This window comes from Prionailurus viverrinus, chromosome B4 (genome assembly GCF_022837055.1).
Source record: "Prionailurus viverrinus isolate Anna chromosome B4, UM_Priviv_1.0, whole genome shotgun sequence".
Classification (NCBI taxonomy): domain Eukaryota; kingdom Metazoa; phylum Chordata; class Mammalia; order Carnivora; family Felidae; genus Prionailurus; species Prionailurus viverrinus.
The window spans coordinates 76,317,310-76,337,135 of record NC_062567.1 but is presented as its reverse complement, the minus strand read 5'-3'; the positions used below and the strand labels follow the sequence as shown (position 1 = coordinate 76,337,135).

The following is a 19,826-nucleotide window of genomic DNA, read 5'->3' as shown; positions in this document are numbered from 1 at the left end:
CCAAGATCAAGAGTCACATGCTCCATAGACGGAGCCAGCCAGGTGCCCCCGGGGTTCAGCATCTTCCCCGTCCCCTTCAGTTTCTGGGTTCTCCAACATAACCCTTCCCACCCATGAGAGCCAGATCGTCCTTCCAGAGGCCTTGGTTACCAGGGCCAGAGGCCAGCCTCCTGTAGCTAATTCAGACAGCCTCCGTTGGGGGATGGGGGTTTCTGGTGAAGTTCCCTCTGTGTCCTCCCCCTTTGTACAGTCTCCTCCAGGGACACGCTGGCTCCAGCTCCATCCGAGGTAGCAAGCTGGGTCCTGTTGCCTCAGCCCCACCTCATCTCTGAGCTTTAACCTGGCCCTTCTCCTGGACAGCAGTGCCCCCAGGAGATTAACAATTCAGCAGTGATGCTAAGCACTAGCTTTAAACAGGTGATCCCAGGGCATTTAGAGGGGAGGCTGAAGGGCAGAGATGAAGGTGCCCTGTGGCGGTGTGCAGTCTCTCTGCCACTCCCTCTGGCAATTCAGCTCGGCCCCCAGGGTTGCACCTCACCCAGTAAAACAGAAGCAGGCCTGCTGCCCAGCCCACGCTCTCCGCAGAAGTCAACCTGGGAAATATCGATCACTGTTTGGGAATATCCAACGGGCATCCCACACCTCATCCCAATCAGCTCATCGGGGGGCTTCTTCCAGCCCTCTGCTCTGCTCCCTGGGATGTCCTTCTTTCCCTCCATCTCTGCTGATGTTTCAGTATCTCTTCTAGCTTGTTCCCTGGTAAATTGGCTGTACTCCTGACTGAACACAGCCCCTCATCCCTGTTCTTCCTTCTTCCCATGTCTGCACCGGATTTTTCTCCTCCTAGAGACCTTCTCTAATTCCCTCGGTCTGAATGCGCCAGACCCTTTCTGTCCCCGGCCCAGCCTGGCTGTACCCGTAGCTATCCTTGGCTCTGTCTCTGTCTGGTTCTTGCCTGGGACCCAGCTTTCCCATTAGCCTGGGACCCGTGGGAAAGTTCTTCTTCTGCACCCAAGATGGGGACCAGCTGCTCGGCTTGTGCAGGGGGGCTCTGGTGGGCACTTGGGACTGAAACTCAGCCCATCCCCTTATCTCTTGACTCTCATCCCACCACCGGGCCTGTCTGAACATGAGACTGGAAAAGTCTTCTTCCCTCTTCAGTGGGAAGCTCTGCAGGAGACCAGGAGTGTGGGCATCAGGGCCAGGTGCTAAGACGGTGGGGAAGGTCACCTTCTCCACCCGGGCCCCTACCCCAGCAGCCCATCGGCTCCTGCATGGCTCCTCTTGTCTCCTCCCTCCCCATGTGGCTAACACCAAACTCCATGGTCTTGGCCACAGGAAGTCAGGCCGTTCCCCACCTCCCGTCCCAGTTTTAAGGGGAGGTCAGCCCTTTTCTCAGACCTGTGGATCTCTCCATCAAAAATGTCTGAGAAGGAAGCTTTTGAGCCTTCGTTAAGGGAGACAGGGGTTGGGGGTACACGGCTCAGGAGCCAGGATTCCTGGGCTTGTGTCCCAGCTCTGCCACTTACTAGTGGTGTGACTTTGACCAAGCTGTGGAACCTCTCCAGTTTCCTCATCCGTGGAAAGAGATTAATAACAGCGCTTGCCTCACAGGGCTGGCGGAGGGGCATGCCATTTGGCGTCCCAGAAGGAAACGAAATTCACCCGAAAGGTCGGCTAAATGGACTTTAATGAAAGGAGTACCTATGGAGGTGTGGGCGTGGCTAAGGACACAGAAAGGATGGAGGGGCCCAGAGGCTGGGAGCAGTGGGAAGCCACTGCCATCCCCAGAGGTAGCGAGGCTAGTGGTTTGTCCAGGACTGAGCCTTTTTCCAAGACGTGGGGCTTTCAGTGCTAAATAAGGATAATCCTGGAAGAACCAGGGTGAGGAGGCCACCCGGTGTAGAGCCGAAAGACAGGAGGAAGGAGTGACAGATGAGACAGGAGCAGGGACTCTTGGGGGGATCACTTGGAAGAAGCCATAATCATGGAAGAGGCTGGGGAGAAATACCAGTCCTCCCTTCCTCTCTCCCAGATCTCCTACTGACCCCGCCTCCCGCCCCCCATCCCCTCTGCCTTGGCCAACCCACCTGGAAGCCAGAGAGCAAGGGAGCAACCTACAAGGGTCTAGAAGGTAGATGACTGATCTGGGGCAGGAAGGAGGTGGACGGAGCCTACCCATCATGGACGTGAGATGTGTTACTGCACTGATGTGTCTGCCACGTAGGAAGTGCTCAGTAAATGCTGATTATAAGAACCATTGCTGTTAGTTTAGAAAGTCCTATCCCTGTATGAGGGCTCCCAAGGGCAGCAAGTGTTTTCTTTACCCCGTATCTTTCCTTTTTTTTTTCTTTTTAAAGTTTGTTTATTTATTTTGAGGGCACCTGGGTAGCTCAGTCGGTTAAGTGTCCGACTTCGTTTCAGGTCATGATCTCGCGGTCCGTGGGTTCCAGTCCCTCATTGGGCCCTGTGCTGACAGCTCAGAGCCTGGAGCCTGCTTCGGATTCGGTGTCTCCTTCCTTGTCTGCCCCTCCCCGGCTCACGCTGTCTCTCTCTCTCTCTCAGAAATAAACATTAAAAAAATTAAAAAAAAAAGTTTATTTATTTTGAGGGGGGAGGGGCTGAGAGAAGGAGAGAGAGAATCTGAAGCAGGTTCCCCACTATCAGCCCAGAGCCCAGCCCCGCGAACCATGAGATCATGACCTGAGCCAAAATCAAGAGTCAGACACTTAATGGACTGAGCCACGCAGGTGCCTGGCACCCGTATCTTTCCTACCGCTCTGTCCCCAGCCTGGCCTATGTTGGGTGCTCAGCTGACACCAGCAGCCATCTTACCTTGTCCCTCCTGTGGCAGCCTGCCATCCCCTCTGCTCTTGTGTTCTGCCACAGCGGGGGGACCCCAGGCAGGTGACAGTCTGCAGACACAGAAGCCCTTGGTTGGAGCGGCAGCAGAGGGGAGGAAGCGATTCCTAAGCCACAGAAAGAAGGTCTAAGCTTGGGTGTTCGGTATGAAAGCAGAGAGGACAGTCAAGGCCCCAAGAAGAAGGTCCCAACGGTGGCTGGGTTGGGACCCGTGAGCCCCCCATCCCCCCCACTGCCTAGGAGGGAGCATGTCTCCAAGCAGTAACTCAGAGAACAAGCCCTGGGCGGCCTGTGCTGCTGTCTGTCACCAGCTTTCAGCACAAAGCCTGGCTCAGCGTGCCAGGTCAATGACATGAGGCTGTCATTCCTGGGGAGCGGTGGAATGTTTGTTTGTAGCCGACGCTACTCCCACCTCCCCGGCTGCCCTGACTCAGACGGCTGACATCACTCCCTTCCCCACCTTCCCCAGAAGCCCCACTCCCCGCATCCCCTCCCGCCTTCCCCCTCCCACACCCCTGCAGGGAGAGATAAAGGAGGCTGAGAAAGTGATCACAGGGACTGCAGGCAAAGGTCAGTGGGAAGTAATGGCTCAGTCCTGGGATGGCTGGCCAAGGCTTTTTGGAAGGATTTCCCCTGCGGGCTCTGCTTATAGGCAGAGGCAAAGGAGGCCCAGAGAGGTTGAGAGAGCAGCCCCAGGACACACAGCTCAGTGGGGATTCAGTTCCAGCCTGGCTTGCCCCAGTGCCTTGTATCCTAGCTCCCAGCAGGGAGGAAGAGCCTCTCTTGGGGAGTAAGGGTCTAGTTCTCTGAGTGCCCTTCACCCCATCCCTCCTGGGTGTTAGGTTTGACCTAACTTGCAGCCTCTCACAGTGGTCCTGGGAAAGAGTCCCACAGCCTCCCCTGGGCCTGGAGTGGGCCCGCTCTCCGCTTGACTTCCTTGGGCTGTGGAGCAGGCCATGTCCTTTCCTTTGGGATCCTGGGGACACAAGTGGCCACAGCCCCAGCTCCTTGCCCAGCCACTGTGGGAGGAGCACGGCAAGCACTGCGTCTGCTCCTTCCCTCAGGAGAGTTTCTCTCGCCTCTCTGGGCCCATTTTCCAGTTTTCCAGCTAAAAGCTCAAGCGGGGAGGAGGGACATCTCTGAAGTTACCCCCTCAACGTTGTCTCAGTCCTAATGGCTGACACCTCCAAGTCTTCCTTTGGGGCTGTGCCTGGGACTGTGTGAAGTGATTGAAAAGCCTCCGGCCCTTGTGATTCAAGCATCAGGATCCTTGGGGGCTGGGAAGATGAGAATGTTGGGACGCTCCGTGGGCCTCTTGTGGTCTTTGTTGAACACATACTTCTCAGATCTGTACTTATGTCCAGTCCGAATGGGGCCTCCAGCCCCCTCCAAAGTGGCTGGGCCCTTCTGGGGATGCTCAGCTGCAGGGCAGAGGGTTGGGGGTCTCAGGTGATGGTCAAAGCCCTCCATCTCTCTTCGGTCCCTAGAAGAATGTGCTTTTCCCCAATCATCTCCCTGGTCTCGGGGACCCCACCCAGCAGACCATCTGCCCATGTATGACTGAAGAGCAGACTGCTCCCGCCCCCGCTCCGTCACCTGTGCCCCCCACCCTGGACCTGCCAGGAGGCAGTGAGGCCGTGGGTTGGGAGGCTGGGACTGGAGCAGGCCTGGGCACCCTCTCCCCAGCCCATTGCTCAATGTTCCTTCCCTTACCGCCTGTGCAGCCATGGGCCCTGGGGCCTTGGCTTACGACAGGGGCCTGGGCCAAATCCCACAGAACAGAGCCCCATTGATGGCGGCCATCAGGGCTGAGTAGGAGGAGACCAAGCCAGCCACTGGGTGGTGGGGGTGGCCGTGGGAGACTGTATCATCCTGTTCCAAGTCAGGAGAGCCCCGGGGGGAGAAGGTGGCATCCTGCCCCACACAGTCTCGGCTCAGCCCCAGCTCTGGAGCACAGGTGATAACTGGGCAGCCCCTCCCTCCCACTGGGGGAGAGGGGACTCCCCTGGCCCCCGGGGCCCCTCCCTCTCTTCCTGGGGCAATGGGGCAGGAGTGTCTGTGGAGCCCAGGAGCCAGCCCAACCGGGAAAAGATAAAAAGCCCTTCAGTGTCACAGAAGCTCACTGCGTTCCCTCACAGCTCTCTCAGCCTGTGCTCCGGCCCCTCTGACAGCCATGAGGTCCTCTATGTCTCGGCAGACATACTCCACTAAAGGAGGCTTTAGCTCTAACTCTGCAGGTGGAGGAGGGGGGTCCCGGGCCCACACCAGCTTCAGCTCGGTGACGGTGTCCCGGAGCAGTGGCAGTGCTGGGGGAACCCGCTGTGGCCCCAGCAAGGGGGGCTTTGGCAGCCGAAGCCTCTATAACTTGGGGGGCAGCAAGAGCATCTCGGTCAGTGTGGCTGGAGGGGCCTCCTCAGGGAGGGCCCTGGGGGGCTTCGGCCTTGGCGGTGGGGCCTATGGGGGCCTGGGCGCCGGCAGGCAGACATTCGGGCCTGCCTGTCCTCCCGGAGGCATCCAGGAGGTCACTGTCAACCAGAGCCTGCTGACCCCTCTCAACGTGGAGATAGACCCGGAGATCCAGCGGGTTCGTACCCAGGAGCGGGAGCAGATCAAGACCCTCAACAACAAGTTCGCCTCCTTCATCGACAAGGTGAGCCTGGGTGGAAGGAGGCCGGGAGGGGCCCTTGGAGTAGAAGCAGGGTCCCTAAGAGAGGGTGGGCTGGGCAGAGGCTGATGTAGCCCATGTGCAGTGTGGTGGGGTTGATGGAATGACTTTTAGAGTTCTCCCACCTGCGCCTGGGATGCCCAGACGTGGATGGGTGGAGACAGTCTTCTGGATCTTACTGTCATTGCTCAGGTGAATCTCAATTCTGCTCAGGAGGTCTGCGGCCAAGCCCACCTTGACTGTGGTGCAGCCTTTTCTCTGGCCATCATTAACACGGTCACACAGCAGCCTATCCCACAGTGAAGGAGCAGACTGTCCTCACTGCTCCTCTTAACAGGGTGGTCCTTATCGCCTCTTGTCATTCCACCGCTGGGAAAACTGGCTCAAAGGTCACACATGTTATCCAAGGAGCCCCATCTGTTTCCTGTTCTCTCAGTTTTGGAGAAGGCCTAAGGACAAAGATGTGATTGGGCGCGATAGAGGGGGTTGTCCTGGGAGAAGTCACCTTTCTCTTCTATTCCTACTTGCTCTTCTGGCCAAGAAGCTCAAGTGGGGATGGACGGTGAAGAGGGTGGTCACCAGAGCTAGGGGTATAGAGTTTGGTCTGTTCCAGATCGGGGGCGTCCTGACTCTTTCCCTGGCCTCCAGGCTGACCGCGTGGCTCTTGTACTGCCCTCCGGCATTTTCAGGTCCATTTCACTGTATCGTCTACTTCTACTCCAACCCCCCAGGTAGAGGGACCATGATGGGGAAAATCATGGCGGATGGCCACACCTTGGTTCAGTGATGTGTGGGTTCCCAGAGAACATTCATGTCCTTTTCTGACGTGAAACCTACAGTGTCCCATGAGGAATCAGAATAGGTGATGTTGTGTCTATTTTAAAGAAGAGAAAGCAGAAGTCTAGAGGGGTCAAGAGATTTCCCCAGGCTCACACGGATACTTGGAGGCAGAGGTGGGCCTGAAACTCAGGTTCATGGGTCCTGTGGTCCTTGGCATTAAGAGGCCCTGTCACCGCTCGTGGCAGGTGCACCTGATGCGTAGTTCCCAGGCCATGTGATTTAGGGCCTGGGGTGCTGTGGAGGTGGGACCTGGAGAAACCAGATGGTGGAAGGTGAAGCAAGCTATTCCGCCCACCTCCTCACCTTCTCCCCTAGTGACTTTTGGTCCTCCTGTGGGACTGTCCCAGAGGTCAGACAAGCAAAAACCTCTCCCAGGCTCTCAGCATCACAGTCTAGGACGTGGTCTGTGTGGTTGTCCCTGCCGGCCGGGCAGAGAAGCCCCCCAGAGCCCACCCCTGAGCTCCCTTCTAAGTCTTTAGAGATAGGACTGGGCATCTAGAGTTAAAATTTAAAAAAAAATGTCAAATTTACAGAAAAGTTACAAGCACAGTACAACATATTTCTAACTATTTTTTCACCCAGATGAACCCATTTTTAAAATTTAATTTAATTTTATTTCCAATACAGTTAACCTACAGTGTTATATTAGCTTCAGGTGAACAGTATAGTGATTCAACAGCTCTATACATCACCCTGTGCTCATCATGACAAGTGCCCTCCTCAGACCCTGTCCCCTACTTCACCCGCCTCCTCTCTGGTAACCATCAGCTTGTTCTCTCGAGTTAAGAGTCTGTTTCTTGGTTTCTCTCTCTCTCTCTCTCTCTATTTTCTTTTCTCGTTTGTTCTGTTTCTTAAATTCCACACATGAGTGAAATCATATGGTCTGGTCTTTCTCTGACGGACTTATTTTGCTTTAGATTCACCAATGTTTACATTTTGTCACATTTGCTTTCTCTGTATATGTGTGCATGTCCACACGTCCATACATACATGTTTGTATATATGCATACATACATTCACATATAGTATATATGCATTTGCATTAGAAAAAATTTTTTAATGTTTATTTTTGAGAGAGAAAGAGACAGAGTGCAAGCGGGGGAGGGGCAGAGAGAAAGGGAGACACAGAATCCGAAACAGGCTCCAGGCTCTGAGCTTGTTAGCACAGAGCCTGATGCGGGGCTTGAACTCACAGACTGCGAGATCACGACCTGAGCTGAAGTCAGACACTTAACTGCCTGAGCCACCCAGGTGTCCCCATCATCTGCATTTTTAACAGATGATTTTGATGCAGAATGAGGGTTCACAAACATTGATCTAGTCCAGTGTAATCAGTGTAAGTAGGAAAGGGAGATGCAGAGAGAAGTGACTTGACCATCACCAACCACCAAATGACTGAGCTGGGGCTTTGATGGTTTATTAACTCTTTAGAGTCTTGTCATTGGATTGGACTGTCTTTTTCCAGCAAAGAATGTTTTCTCAGGAACTCCTCCCCTTGGCAATGTGTAGTCTGCACTGGCCCTGTGATGTCCTGCTCGGGGATGGGTTGTGGTGATGGGCCCAGTCCTGGGTCCCTCCTGGGGCCAGAGGAATGGTACCAGCCCACCACTCTTCTTGCTCTGGCTCAGGTGCGGTTTCTAGAGCAGCAGAATAAGGTGCTGGAGACCAAGTGGGCACTGCTGCAGGAGCAGGGCCAGAACACGGGTGTCACCAGGAACAACCTGGAGCCCCTCTTTGAGAGCTACTTGGGCAACCTGCGGAGGCAGCTGGACAGCCTCCAGAGCGATCGGGGGAGGCTGGACTCAGAGCTGAGAAATGTGCAGGATCTCCTTGAGGACTTCAAGAGCAAGTAAGGAGGACTGGACAGGCTGGGAACCTGTGGGGGTGGGGAGGGGACAGCGTGGGAAATCACCCCATTCCCAGGCTCCTGGGACCCACCCGGGGCAGTGCCCAGACAGAGCTACTCCCCTTGGGTGTCCAGGCTCTGGACCCATTGCGCCCTGGAGAATTGTCCCACTTACTTGTGTATTGTTCCTCATTGTAAAAACTCTAAGGTAGGGAGGACAGTGCAATGAACATTTATGTCCTCATTACTCAGCTTTAATAATTCTTAACTCGTAGCCCATCTTGTTTTATTTCTACATCTACTTGATTTTTCCCTTACCTTATTGTCTTGAAGCAAATCCCAGCCATCGTGTGATTCCATTCACAAATATTTTCTGGCTATATTCATAGAGCCTATCTGCATAGCTTGACTTAATGAAACATAAACACAATGCCGTAATCACACCTAAAACTTTAAAATTAAAAAAAAATTTTTAATGTTTGTTTGATTTTTGAGAGAGAGACAGGGACAGAGTGCCAGCAGGGGAGGGGCAGAGAGAGAGGGAGAGAGAGAGAGAGAGAGAGAGAGAATCCAAAGCAGGCTCCAGGCTCTGAGCTGTCAGCACAGAGCCCGACGTGGGGCTTGAGATCATGAACCGCGGGATCGTGACCTGAGCTGAAGTTGGACGCTTAGCCGACTGAGCCACCTAGACACCTCACACACCTAAAACTTTCAAAAGAGTAATTCTTCAATATCATCGACTGTCCGTTCATTATGAATTTCCAACTGTCCATACATGTCCTAAGTTTTAAAAATACAGTTTGTTTGAATCAAGACCCAAATAAAGTTCACATATTATGATCAGTTGATATGTATATTTGTCATTTTAGGGCCCAATCTTCCATAACTTTTCCAATAACTCGATACTGGCAATTTCTAACCCTTCAAGTCTCAGCAAAAGCAGTTGGAGAGAAGTTAGTTGTTTTAAAAGATGTCCCGTCTGTTGAAAGTGAAAGCAAAGATGAGCCACTGTGGACACATCTTTGCCTGTTCTTATAAAAGCCTCCTCAGGGCTCTGATCCAAAGAGATAGTTGTTCTTGGTCGCCATATTATTGCACAAATTCTGTGTCCATTTCCTCAAAGGGGGGCGGGGCAGGAATATTTAAAGACTGTACCCCAAGTTTCTTCACTGGTGGGCTGTATTACAGAACTCCTTCTCAAAGGTGTTCTTAGATAACGTGGGACCCAACGGGGCTTAAAGCCGAGTGGGTTAAATGTCCCAAAAGGCGGAACCTGGCTGAGCCTGGCCTGAGTCTTCCTGTGTAACAGGTATGAGGATGAAATCAACAAGCGCACTGCAGCGGAGAACGAGTTTGTGGTGCTCAAGAAGGTGAGCAGGGTGGCAGGGAGTGGGGGAGGTGGTTTTTGGGCTTGCCAGGGTGCTGGGCTGACTCAGAGGGAGGTGAGAGTCCTGGGGGCTGAGGCATCTGGCCTGCTGTCTCTCTTGCCCCCAGGATGTGGATGCTGCATACATGAGCCGGATGGATCTACACGGCAAAGTAGGCACCTTGACCGAGGAGCTCGAGTTCCTAAACCACCTCTATGAACTGGTGAGATGGCAATGGACAGAGACAATTACATTTACATATGGCATTGGGGATTCCCCCGCAGGTCTGATCTGAATTCACCAGTGCAATTTAATTGAGAGAATATAGAACCTGGGCCTTTAATTAATACAGGCTTCCATGTATCAGGTGCTGAGGATGGGTCAGACACTGGGCTAAGCTTTATATGATCCTCTCAACAAAGCCACAATATAGATACCATTATTGTTTCCATTTTATAGTCAGGGACACTGAGGCTCAGAGTAGCTTCCTCATGGTTACATAGCTAGTTAGATGCAGTGCTGGAAATAAAGCCTGGTTCTTGGACTTCTTCAAAGTCTGACTCTTATTCCTGTGTTAGACCGTTTTCCTTCTAGACCATTTGTAATGGAGCAAGGGTTGGAGGAGCAGAGATGGACAGAGAGGGGATGGAGACTCCAGGTTGGCTCGGGAGTTGAGGTATGGGTAGTGGGTAGATTGTAGAATCCAGGCCGGGTCCCAGGAAACAAGGGGCTTTGAGGACCAGGCTAAGAGGGCTGAAGTTAACCCGAGTTGATCCTAGCATCTCAGACTCAGACTTGGAAGGGACCTCGTGGCCCCCCTTCCCCTCCATGCTGGAGCCCTTCCTCAAACATCGCTGATAGGAGTCATGTAGTCTCAACTTGAATGCTTTTAGTGGCAGGGAACTCACTATTTTTTAGGGCAGGCATTTTCATTGTTGATCAAATTAGAAAGCTGACTTCAATCTTCTTCCCATGACTTCTGTTCTTGATTGGGCCTGCTTCTGCCCTCCAGGCTGCACACATCCATGTGGCATGTGTCTTTCATATGGCAGCACTTTAGAGGTCAGGATGCTTAGGTGACTGCCATCTGTGGCCTCTGAGGAAGCTGAGGAAATAGGGTTCTGATCTCAGACTTTGGAAAACAGGGGGGGTAGGGAGGGCAGTTACAGACTTGCATTCCTGCAGCCTAATGTCGCACTAGTTTATGTGTCATCTTTAGAAGTCACTTCACGATTTTTGATCCTTCATAAAAACCCTGGAGTTTTTCACACGAGTGCTTTCAAGTGAGGTATGTATCTGTTTGCTTCCAGCTTCCAAAGACAGGAAGTTGGCCGTTGAATTTTTGTAACCGAAGAGTTAATGAGTCCCATTTCTCCTGTGAAATGTCATTGTGGTTTCATCCCATTGTCTGGGCAACTAGACACTATTGGGCACTTTGAAACTTGATTTCCCCCATCCATATGTTGGAGATACCCAGTTGGGTAATTGGATATGTTTATTGATGATGCCCCAGCTTTGGGTTCTCTGTGGACCTGGTCAACTTTCAGTTCAGTGGGGTGATAACATTTCAGTGTAAGTGACTGGTAAGCACATTAAAGCAGACGGGGCCAAGAACGGAGTCCTAGTGCAAGACCTAGGCCTTCAGTGGTGCCTTTCTCCCAGGCTGACTCACTCCACCAATCAATAATTTATGGTTCAAGTGGCTCAGCTACTGTAAAATCTAGGTGACCACATCATTATCTGGCTCACATCTTTCTGTCTTGTGTTCAAGAAGTTGTTAGTCAAGCAATATCTGTGACGGTCCCTTAGCATTTTAGTAAGACAACCATAGTAGAAAGTGAAATCCATTTGGCTTGGCCTTTCCTTAGGTAAGTCTTGCTGGCTCCTTGCCTCTTGCTTATATTTTGTATTTCTAGAGGTTCATAGGAAGTTGACATCAAGTTTAAGTTGAAAAAGTCTAAATATCATCCCCTCAAAGATGAGGACATTTGCCGTGTCTGGGGTTCTGGAACCTGTCCTACTCTCCATATTTCTCATGGATCTCTGGGAGTGTTCATCCCCTTGGCAATGCCATGGCCTTCTAGGATATGCTCCTTTGGCCTGGACCCCTGAGATCCCCAACAAGGCCAAGACCTCTCATATTCTCTGTGTCTGTCTTGGTTTTCCATTTCTTCTCCAGCATGCTGCTCTTTCTAGGTTGATGATTGTTCTCTTTGATGGGAAAGAGGCAAATGATGTAGCAGTTGAGTTATTGGTGTTTTGGGTTAGTTCAATGCTGCCTCTCTGTTCTTTTCACCTAGAGCTTACCTACAGCCCTTGTCTACTGGCCTCAGCATTTCCCCTGGCTCATCCATGGCTGTGTTTTTCTCCTTCCAACATCTCCATCTGCCCTGTCAGAATGGAACTTGTTGGGGAGTGTTCTGTGCCATCACAATGATTTCCTAGGTGCCTCCCCACTTTTTTTCCTTGCTGGACCACTGATGGTCATTAATTGCTTGTGGATTCCTCATTCTCCTCTCTTAGATTCTTTTCGCTTTTGGGCCAGGTCAACGGTGCCCACCCCCTCTTCTCTGAATGGACAACAGTTGGCTTTCTTACTGTCTAAGACCCATGTCTGCATGCTCAGTGTTTCTTTCCTTTGCGGTCCCTTATTCATTTAACACATATTATTGAGTAGCTTCCACATGGCACCAGAAGGACAAAGTCCCTGCTTTGGGGGCCCCGTATCTCCAGTTACCATGTGGTGAGGCCTTGCTGGGACAGAGACAATGTATATGGAGCAGGCTGAGCCTGATTCTTCCTGGGAGAGCTGTGGGAGCTTCAGAAGAGGTGGGATTTGAGACGAATTTTGAGGGAAGGGCAGGAATTCTAAAGGAAGAGCAGGAAGGGCCTGCTAGCCAGGGTCCAGCCTGCACAGTGACACAGAGGCAGCATAGAACGCCTTGTGTTTGGGGAGCAGCATGGATGTTCACCCCTTCCTCTTCACCCATCCCACATTTTTTTTTAATTTTAGAGAGAGAGATAGAGTGAGTGGGGGAGAGGAGAAGAGGGAGAGAGAGAGAGAGAGAGAGAGAGAGAGAGAGAGAGAGAGAGAATCTCAAGCAGGCTCCACACTCAGTGCAGAGCCTGATGTGGGGCTTGATCTCATGACCCTGGGGTCATGACCTGAGCCAAAATCAAGAGTCAGATGCTCAACCTACTAAACCACCCTGGCACCTCTGGATGAGATATTTGTTTGGCGCTGGGGTTTGGGCAGTTTGTTGGCAGCCCAGGGCAGGAAGGACCATGGGAGAGACGGAGGCAGAGCTCAGCTGGGAGCCAATGCACATGGCGTAGCAATAGAGCTGAACCCAAAGCCAGAACACAGAAACTAAGCTGCTGTTCATGACATCTTTAAATGCCTGTTTATATGTCAAAGTTGATGGTCCTAGAAACCCAGGAAGGGTCCAAGAATATCACCATGGTCTATAAATGTCAGTATATTCTAGAGGAAACGATTTGGGATTTGTCGCTCAACTGACTGGTTCCAGTTGGGCTCCAGGACAGGACTGGATGACCTTGGATGTGTCACTTCTCTTCTCCAAGACTCTTTCTTCACCAACTTCCGTCAGGACCACCGTGAATGATGGTGCAGGTTGTTAACTGGCTGAGTGGAGAGTGGGGTTCGAATCAGGCCCACAGTCAGCTCCCTGGGCCCCACCAGCTGCTTCCACTCAGAGGGGAGACTTTTCCCAATTTGACAAAAGCACCCTGTGCGCCAGTCATGGCCTTGCCTGCCTCCCAGGGCTTTCTGATGATGAAAGGGACTGGTGGACGTGCTGGCCGAATGCCTGGCACCAGGGTTGAGGGCAGTAAGTATGCATTCTTTCCCCCTCTTTAATCTCTTGGAAACTTGTAAATGCACAAAAAGAAATGGTATTTACCAAAATGAGAGTGCCATTTCACAGCCGGGGAGAATGCTTTTCCTTCTAGGCTGGAGCCTGGGGCAGAGCACAGGCCTCCTGATGCCACGTGGGGACCCCATCCTTCACCCTTCAGCTGTCTCCTGGGGGCCTGGAGCAGGGGCACCGCTGGCAGCTCTCTCTTTTTCTGCAGGAGCTGAGCCAAGTGCAGACCCACGTGTCTGACACCAATGTCATCCTTTCCATGGACAACAATCGCAGACTTGACTTGGATAGCATCATTGCTGAGGTCAAGGCCCAGTATGAGCTGATTGCCCAGAGGAGCAGGGCTGAGGCTGAGGCTTGGTACCAGACCAAGGTGAGGAGAATGGCCGGTCAGGTGTATGGGCTGGGACTGGACACAGAACATCCCCCATCGTGAGAGGCCTGGGGCCAGACACACCCAGCCTCCGCAGGGCCCCTAGTCACCCAGGAGGGCCGGGAACTGACAGCTCACAACAGCCACCTTTTTGGTCTCTAGTATGAAGAGCTGCAGGTGACAGCTGGGAAGCATGGGGACAACCTGCGGGACACCAAGAACGAGATTGCTGAGCTCACCCGCACTGTCCAGAGGCTGCAGGGTGAGGTGGATGCAGTTAAGAAGCAGGTGAGCCTTTGGCTGGGAGCCTGGGGGTCAGGCCTGGGTTGGCGGAGGTGGGGACCTTCTCACTGTCATGCTGAGGGGGTCAGAGCTGCTCTTTTCCTGATGGATGGGACACACTCAAACGTTGGATCAATGTACTCCTTTTACAGGATAGGAAACTGAGGCCTGGGGAAGGTCACATGACATATCAGTGGTAGAGCAGTTGGGACAACGTCCTCCAAGGAGGTTGGTCCCATCTCCAGGGGGTCAGAGCAGGAGGCTGAGGGTTCACGTGTTCAGGTCCTAGATGCTGATTCCATTTAGGGCGTGGCTAAAAAAGCAAGGACTTTTCCCCGTATCAGGGTGAAGCACCTGGTGAACGGTGAGGTTACATTATTTATTTTATCTCTTTTGAGGCACTGGGTTGAGTTGCAGCAGGAAAGGCTAAGGTTAGACTTCAGTAAGGACTTCCCCAGTGGTGCTACAAGACCCTGCTTGTGTAATAGTATCTCTTCTCTCAGAGGAATTTTTCTGCTTTCCTTCCAGCTCGGTTAGTCAGGGTGGGTGGGGTGGGTGGGGGATGGTGACGTCTGGTTTGAGGGCAGAGAGGTGGATGTGATGACCCTGGAGGGTGTCCCCAACCCCTCTCATCCCCTGGGCAGTGCCAGCAACTGCAGAATGCCATCGCAGAAGCGGAACAGCGTGGGGATCTGGCGCTGAAGGATGCTCAGAAGAAGCTTGGGGACCTGGACATGGCCCTGCACCAGGCCAAGGAGGACCTAGCCCGGCTGCTGCGTGACTACCAGGCCCTCATGAATGTCAAGCTGGCCCTGGATGTGGAGATCGCCACCTACCGCAAGTTGCTGGAGAGCGAGGAGAGCAGGTGGGGGCCCCTCCTGCTTCAGAGGGCTTCCCAGCCCTGCCCTGGGGGAGAGCTTGACCGCCTCTGCCATGCGTTTCCTCGGTTGGCACAGCCATCGGTAATCCTTAGGGTATCTGGAATCCCTGTAAGAGTGAGCCTTCTCCTTCCAACACCAGGTGCCACCACCTTTGGAGCTTCGAGAAAAAAATGAATCATCTCTGTCCTTGGGAAGGCACGAGATGTAAAGAAATTCCCCTCAGCCAGAAACTGGGTGTCTTTTGGCATGGGCTGTTTGCTGTCCATGGTGTGCGTGCAGAGGGAAGTGAGGACGGCGCAGGACGGGGCCACTTGGCTCGCCCTGGCTCTGCTTTCTCTGCAGCGGCGGCTGGAAGGGCCACGACGTGTTTCTCGTGTCTCCTGGTCTTGTCTTGCGGGCCCTGGCTCGAGAGATGACCCACTGAGTTGACCCATTGTAAAGGCAGAGAGTGGGAAGGAGGGAGTCGGGGAGACAGAGGGTTTTCGCTTGGGCTCCGGGGACCCCTGACCCTTCTCCTGGTCTTTCTGCTTCTGCAGGATGTCTGGAGAGTGCCCCAGTGCAGTCAGCATTTGTGAGTATTTTGCTGCCTTCCCCTGCCCCAGGCCCAGCCCCGTCCTCTGCTCAGTCCACTCAATCTATCCTTGGCCGGGAGCCCATGTTCCCCCCGCCTGAGCCCCTGGAGACCAGTTGGGGGGTTCCCAAAGAATGAGCTTCCCGCCCCACCTTCTCCATCAGTGTTCCATGGCTCCACGGCCTGCATTTGTTGCTGTCCCTCACTGGTTTCTCCAAGTCCCTGGCCCTCCTCCAGCACGGCTGCCCTACCTCACCCAGACCCTTTGTCTTGCAGCGGTGACTGGCAACTCCACCACTGTGTGCGGAAGCGGTGCCGCCGGCTTCGGGGGTGGCATGTCCCTGGGCGGGAGTGGGGGTGCCGGCAAGGGCGGGTTCAGCACCAGTGTGGGCTACAGCACCAAGGGAGGGCCCGTCTCTGGAGGTACCTCCATCCTGCGGAAGACCACCACGGTCAAGACGTCCAGCCGGAGGTATTAGCTGCCCAGACTCGCAAGCGGGGCTCCTGCCGTTTTCCCCTTGCTCTACTCACCCCACCTCTGCTGCCCTCCCTGCCTACCTCCATAGGAGCAAAAACAGCCCCCGGACCACAGGTCCAGTGTTACTTGCATGCCAGACTCTTTGCACGTGATCTGCATTTTGGGAAGGCTCAAATCTGCCCAGGTTTTCTCCTTGCTTCTGCAATGTGATGGGAGGGGGGCGGGGGTTAAGGCTACCATCTTGAGTGATGTATTTGAGTGCTTTGGGAGTGATCTTTTGACAACCGAGAGGAGGCTAGATTTCCCTCAGTTCCTCTGCTTGTCTGCTCTGCACTCGGGACAGGCTGGGAGAGGAAGGAGGGAAGTTGGGAATGGTCCCCGAAGGCCTTTCAACCTCCCCGGGCTCCCACCAACCCCCAATCCCTTTCCAAATTTACCCACCCCACCTCCCCTGTCTGTGCCTGTGATGTATCTCAATAAATGGTAACTGCAGCTAGATGTCTGTGGCTCCAGTCTCTCCTGCCCCGGGGAACTGAAATTGTCAACCACATGCTTATTATGCCCCCATGCTAATTACCGTGTTAAAAGCACATCCACTGATAACCATCACCACTGTAGGCCTGGCTCTTACTCTCTCCCTTGTGGAATTCACAGGGGGAGACTTGAGGGAATATCTAAGTTGTTCAAGGCAGAACCCAGCCACTGAGCATCTGCCTATTACCAGTCCATCCCCTGATGCTGTTGAGCCCTCTGTTAAGGGGCTCAACTTGGCCTTCAGAACTGGGCCGACTTGGCTTCAAATCCCGGTTCTGCCACTTACTGTGTGACCTTGGGCAAGTCAACCGCTGAGCCCCAGTTTCCTCCTTTATAAAAGCAAGGTGTGATGAGAACATGTGTAAATCACCTGGCTAATGAGGGTCTTAACAGGAACCAGTTCTCTTCACTTGCTTTCCCTCTGGCTCCTGGTTTCCCAAGTAATTCATCGTCGTGGCGTCAGATAGCTTCTCTCTCAGCCCTCATATCTGGTCATTAAGAAAAATCCACGTTTTTCCAACAACAGCAGAATACACATTTTTCTCAAGCACACACAGAACAATTTTCTAGGGTAGATCATATGTCAGGCCACAAAACAAGTCTTGGCAAATTCGGGAAGATTGAAATCATACCAAGTGTCTTCTCTGGCCACAATGGTATGAAACTAGAAGTCAGTAATAGGAGGAGAACTGAGAAATTCACAAACACATGGAAATTAAACAGTAGTTTCCTCAACAACTAATGGATCATAAAAGAAATTCAAAGGAAAATAAAAAAGTATCTTGAGACAAATAATAATGGAAAAATAATGTACTAAAACATGGGATACTGCAGAAGTAGTTCTCAGAGGAAATTTTATAGCTATAAACACATATGTCAAGGAAATAAGAGGGGCTCATGAGTGGCTCAGTTGGTTAAGCATCTGACTTCGGGCCAGGTCATGATCTTACGGTTCATGAGTTTGAGCCCCATGTTGGGCTCTGTGCTGACAGCTCAGAGCCTGGAGCCTGCTTCAGATTCTGTGTCTCCTCTCTCTCTGCCCCTCCCCTGCTCACGCTCCGTCTCTCTCCCTCAACATTAAAATAAACCTTAAAGAAAAAAAAGAACATAGAAAGACCTTAACTAAACCACCTAACTTTACACCTTAAGTAACTAGAAAAAGAAGAACAAACTAAGCCCAAAGTCAGCAGAAGGAAGAAAACGATAAAGATTAGAGTAGAAACAAATGAAATAAAGAATAGGAAAACAATAGAAAAGACTAACCAAACTAAGAGTTCTATCTTTGACCCTTCAAACAAAATTGACAAACCTTTAGCTGGACTTCCCAAGGAAAAGAGAGAGAGGATCCAAATTAACAAAATTATAAGTGAAAAAGGAGATACAATAACGGATCCCATGGAAATGCAACGGATCATAAGAGGCTCCTCTGAACACTCATATGACAAAAAACTGGACACCCTGGAAGAAATGGCTGCATTCCTAGAAACATACAACCTACCAAGACCAAATCAGAAAGAAATACAAAATCTGAACAGACCAATTACTAAGTAAGGAGATTGAATCAGTAATCAAAAATCTCCTAACAAAAAAAAGTCCAGGACCAGATGGCCTCACTGGTGAATTAAACATTTAAAGAAGAATGAATGCCAATCTTTCTCAAACTCTTACAAAAAATAGAAGAGGAGGGAACACTCCCAACTATTCTACCAGGCCAGCCTACCCTGATACCAAAGGCAGACAAGGGTACTACAAGAAAAGAAAAACACAGGCCAATATCCCTGATAAACATAGATGCCAACATTCTCAAGAAAATTCTAGCAAACTGAACCCAGCAGCACATTAAAAGGATGCTACACTATTGGGGCTCCTAGGTGGCTCAGTTGGTTAAGTGTTTGACTCTTGATTTTGGCTCAGGTCATGATCTCATGGTTCAGAAGATCAAGTCCTGGGTTGGGTTCTGCACTGACAGCATGGGGCCTGCTTGGGATTCTCTCTCTCTTCCTCTTCCCTGCTTGTGCACATGTGCTGTCTCTCAAAATAAATAAATAAGCTTAAAAAAAAAGGGCCTTACATTGTGATCAAGTGGGATTTATCTCTGGCATACAAGATTGGTTCAAAATACACAAATCAATAAATGTGATACATCACATTAATATAATGAAAGATAGGGACGCTCGGGTGGCTCAGTCAGTTAAGCGTCTGTCTTTGGCTCACAGTTTGTGAGTTCAAGCCCCACAATGGGCTCTGTGCTGACAGCTCAGAGCCGGGATCCTGCTTCAGGTTCTGCCTCTGTTCTCTCTGCCCCTCCCCTGCTCATGCTCTGTCTCTCTTTCTATCTCAAAAACAAATAAACCTTAAAAAACTAAAAAAATATATAATGTAAGATAAAAATCATATGATCATCTCAATGAATGTAGGAAAAGCTTTTAAAAAAACTCAACACCCATTCATAGTAAAAACTGTCAGCAAACAGGGCCACATATAACAAGCCCACAGGTAGCATCATACTCAATGGTGAAGAATTAGAAGTTTTTCTTCTTGGATCAGGATCAACACAAGGGTGCCCTCTCTTACCATTCCTATTCCACAAAGTACTAGAAGTCCTAGCCTGAGACATCAGGCAACAAAAAGAAATAGAAGCTGTCAGAATTGGAAAAGGAAGAAGTAAAATGGTCTCTCTTTGCAGATGACATGGTTTTACATATAGAAAATCTTAAAGACTCCACCAAATAACCATTAGATCTAATCAATGCGTTCTGTAAAGTTGGCAGGGCACAAAATCAACATACAAAAGTCAGTAGTGTTTCTACACACTAATGATGAATTATCTGAAAGAGAAATTATGAAAATGATCTCACTTACAATAGCATCAAAACCAATAAAATACTTAGGAAGAAACTTAAGCAAGGCAGTGACAGATCTGTACACTGGAAGCTGTAAGACATTGATGAAAGAAATTGGATAAGACCTAAATACATGGAAAGATATCTGTGTTCATGGATTGGAAGAATTTAATATTGTTAGAATGTCCATACTACTCAAAGCCATCTATAGATTCAATACAATCCCTATCAAGATTCCAATAGTAATTTTTTTTTTTTACAAAAGTAGAAAAAACAGTCATAAAATTTGTATGGAACTACAAAGGAGTGCAAATAGTCAAAGCAATCCTGAGAAAGAAGACCAAAGCTAGAGGCATCACACTTCCTGATCTCAAAGTATACTATGAAGTTATAGTAA

At 51.0% G+C, this 19,826-nt stretch overlaps 1 protein-coding gene across 1 annotated transcript; it reads left to right on the top strand.

Annotated features, from left to right (window-relative positions):
* Positions 1-5,035: 5,035 nt before the first annotated feature.
* KRT79 (keratin 79) lies at positions 5,036-16,053 on the top strand. Its single transcript, XM_047866568.1, has 9 exons — positions 5,036-5,512; positions 7,996-8,216; positions 9,523-9,583; positions 9,708-9,803; positions 13,676-13,840; positions 14,003-14,128; positions 14,767-14,987; positions 15,540-15,574; positions 15,851-16,053. The coding sequence occupies exons 1-9, from the start codon at positions 5,036-5,038 to the stop codon at positions 16,051-16,053; spliced, it is 1,605 nt and encodes a 534-aa protein (XP_047722524.1).
* Positions 16,054-19,826: the final 3,773 nt, after the last annotated feature.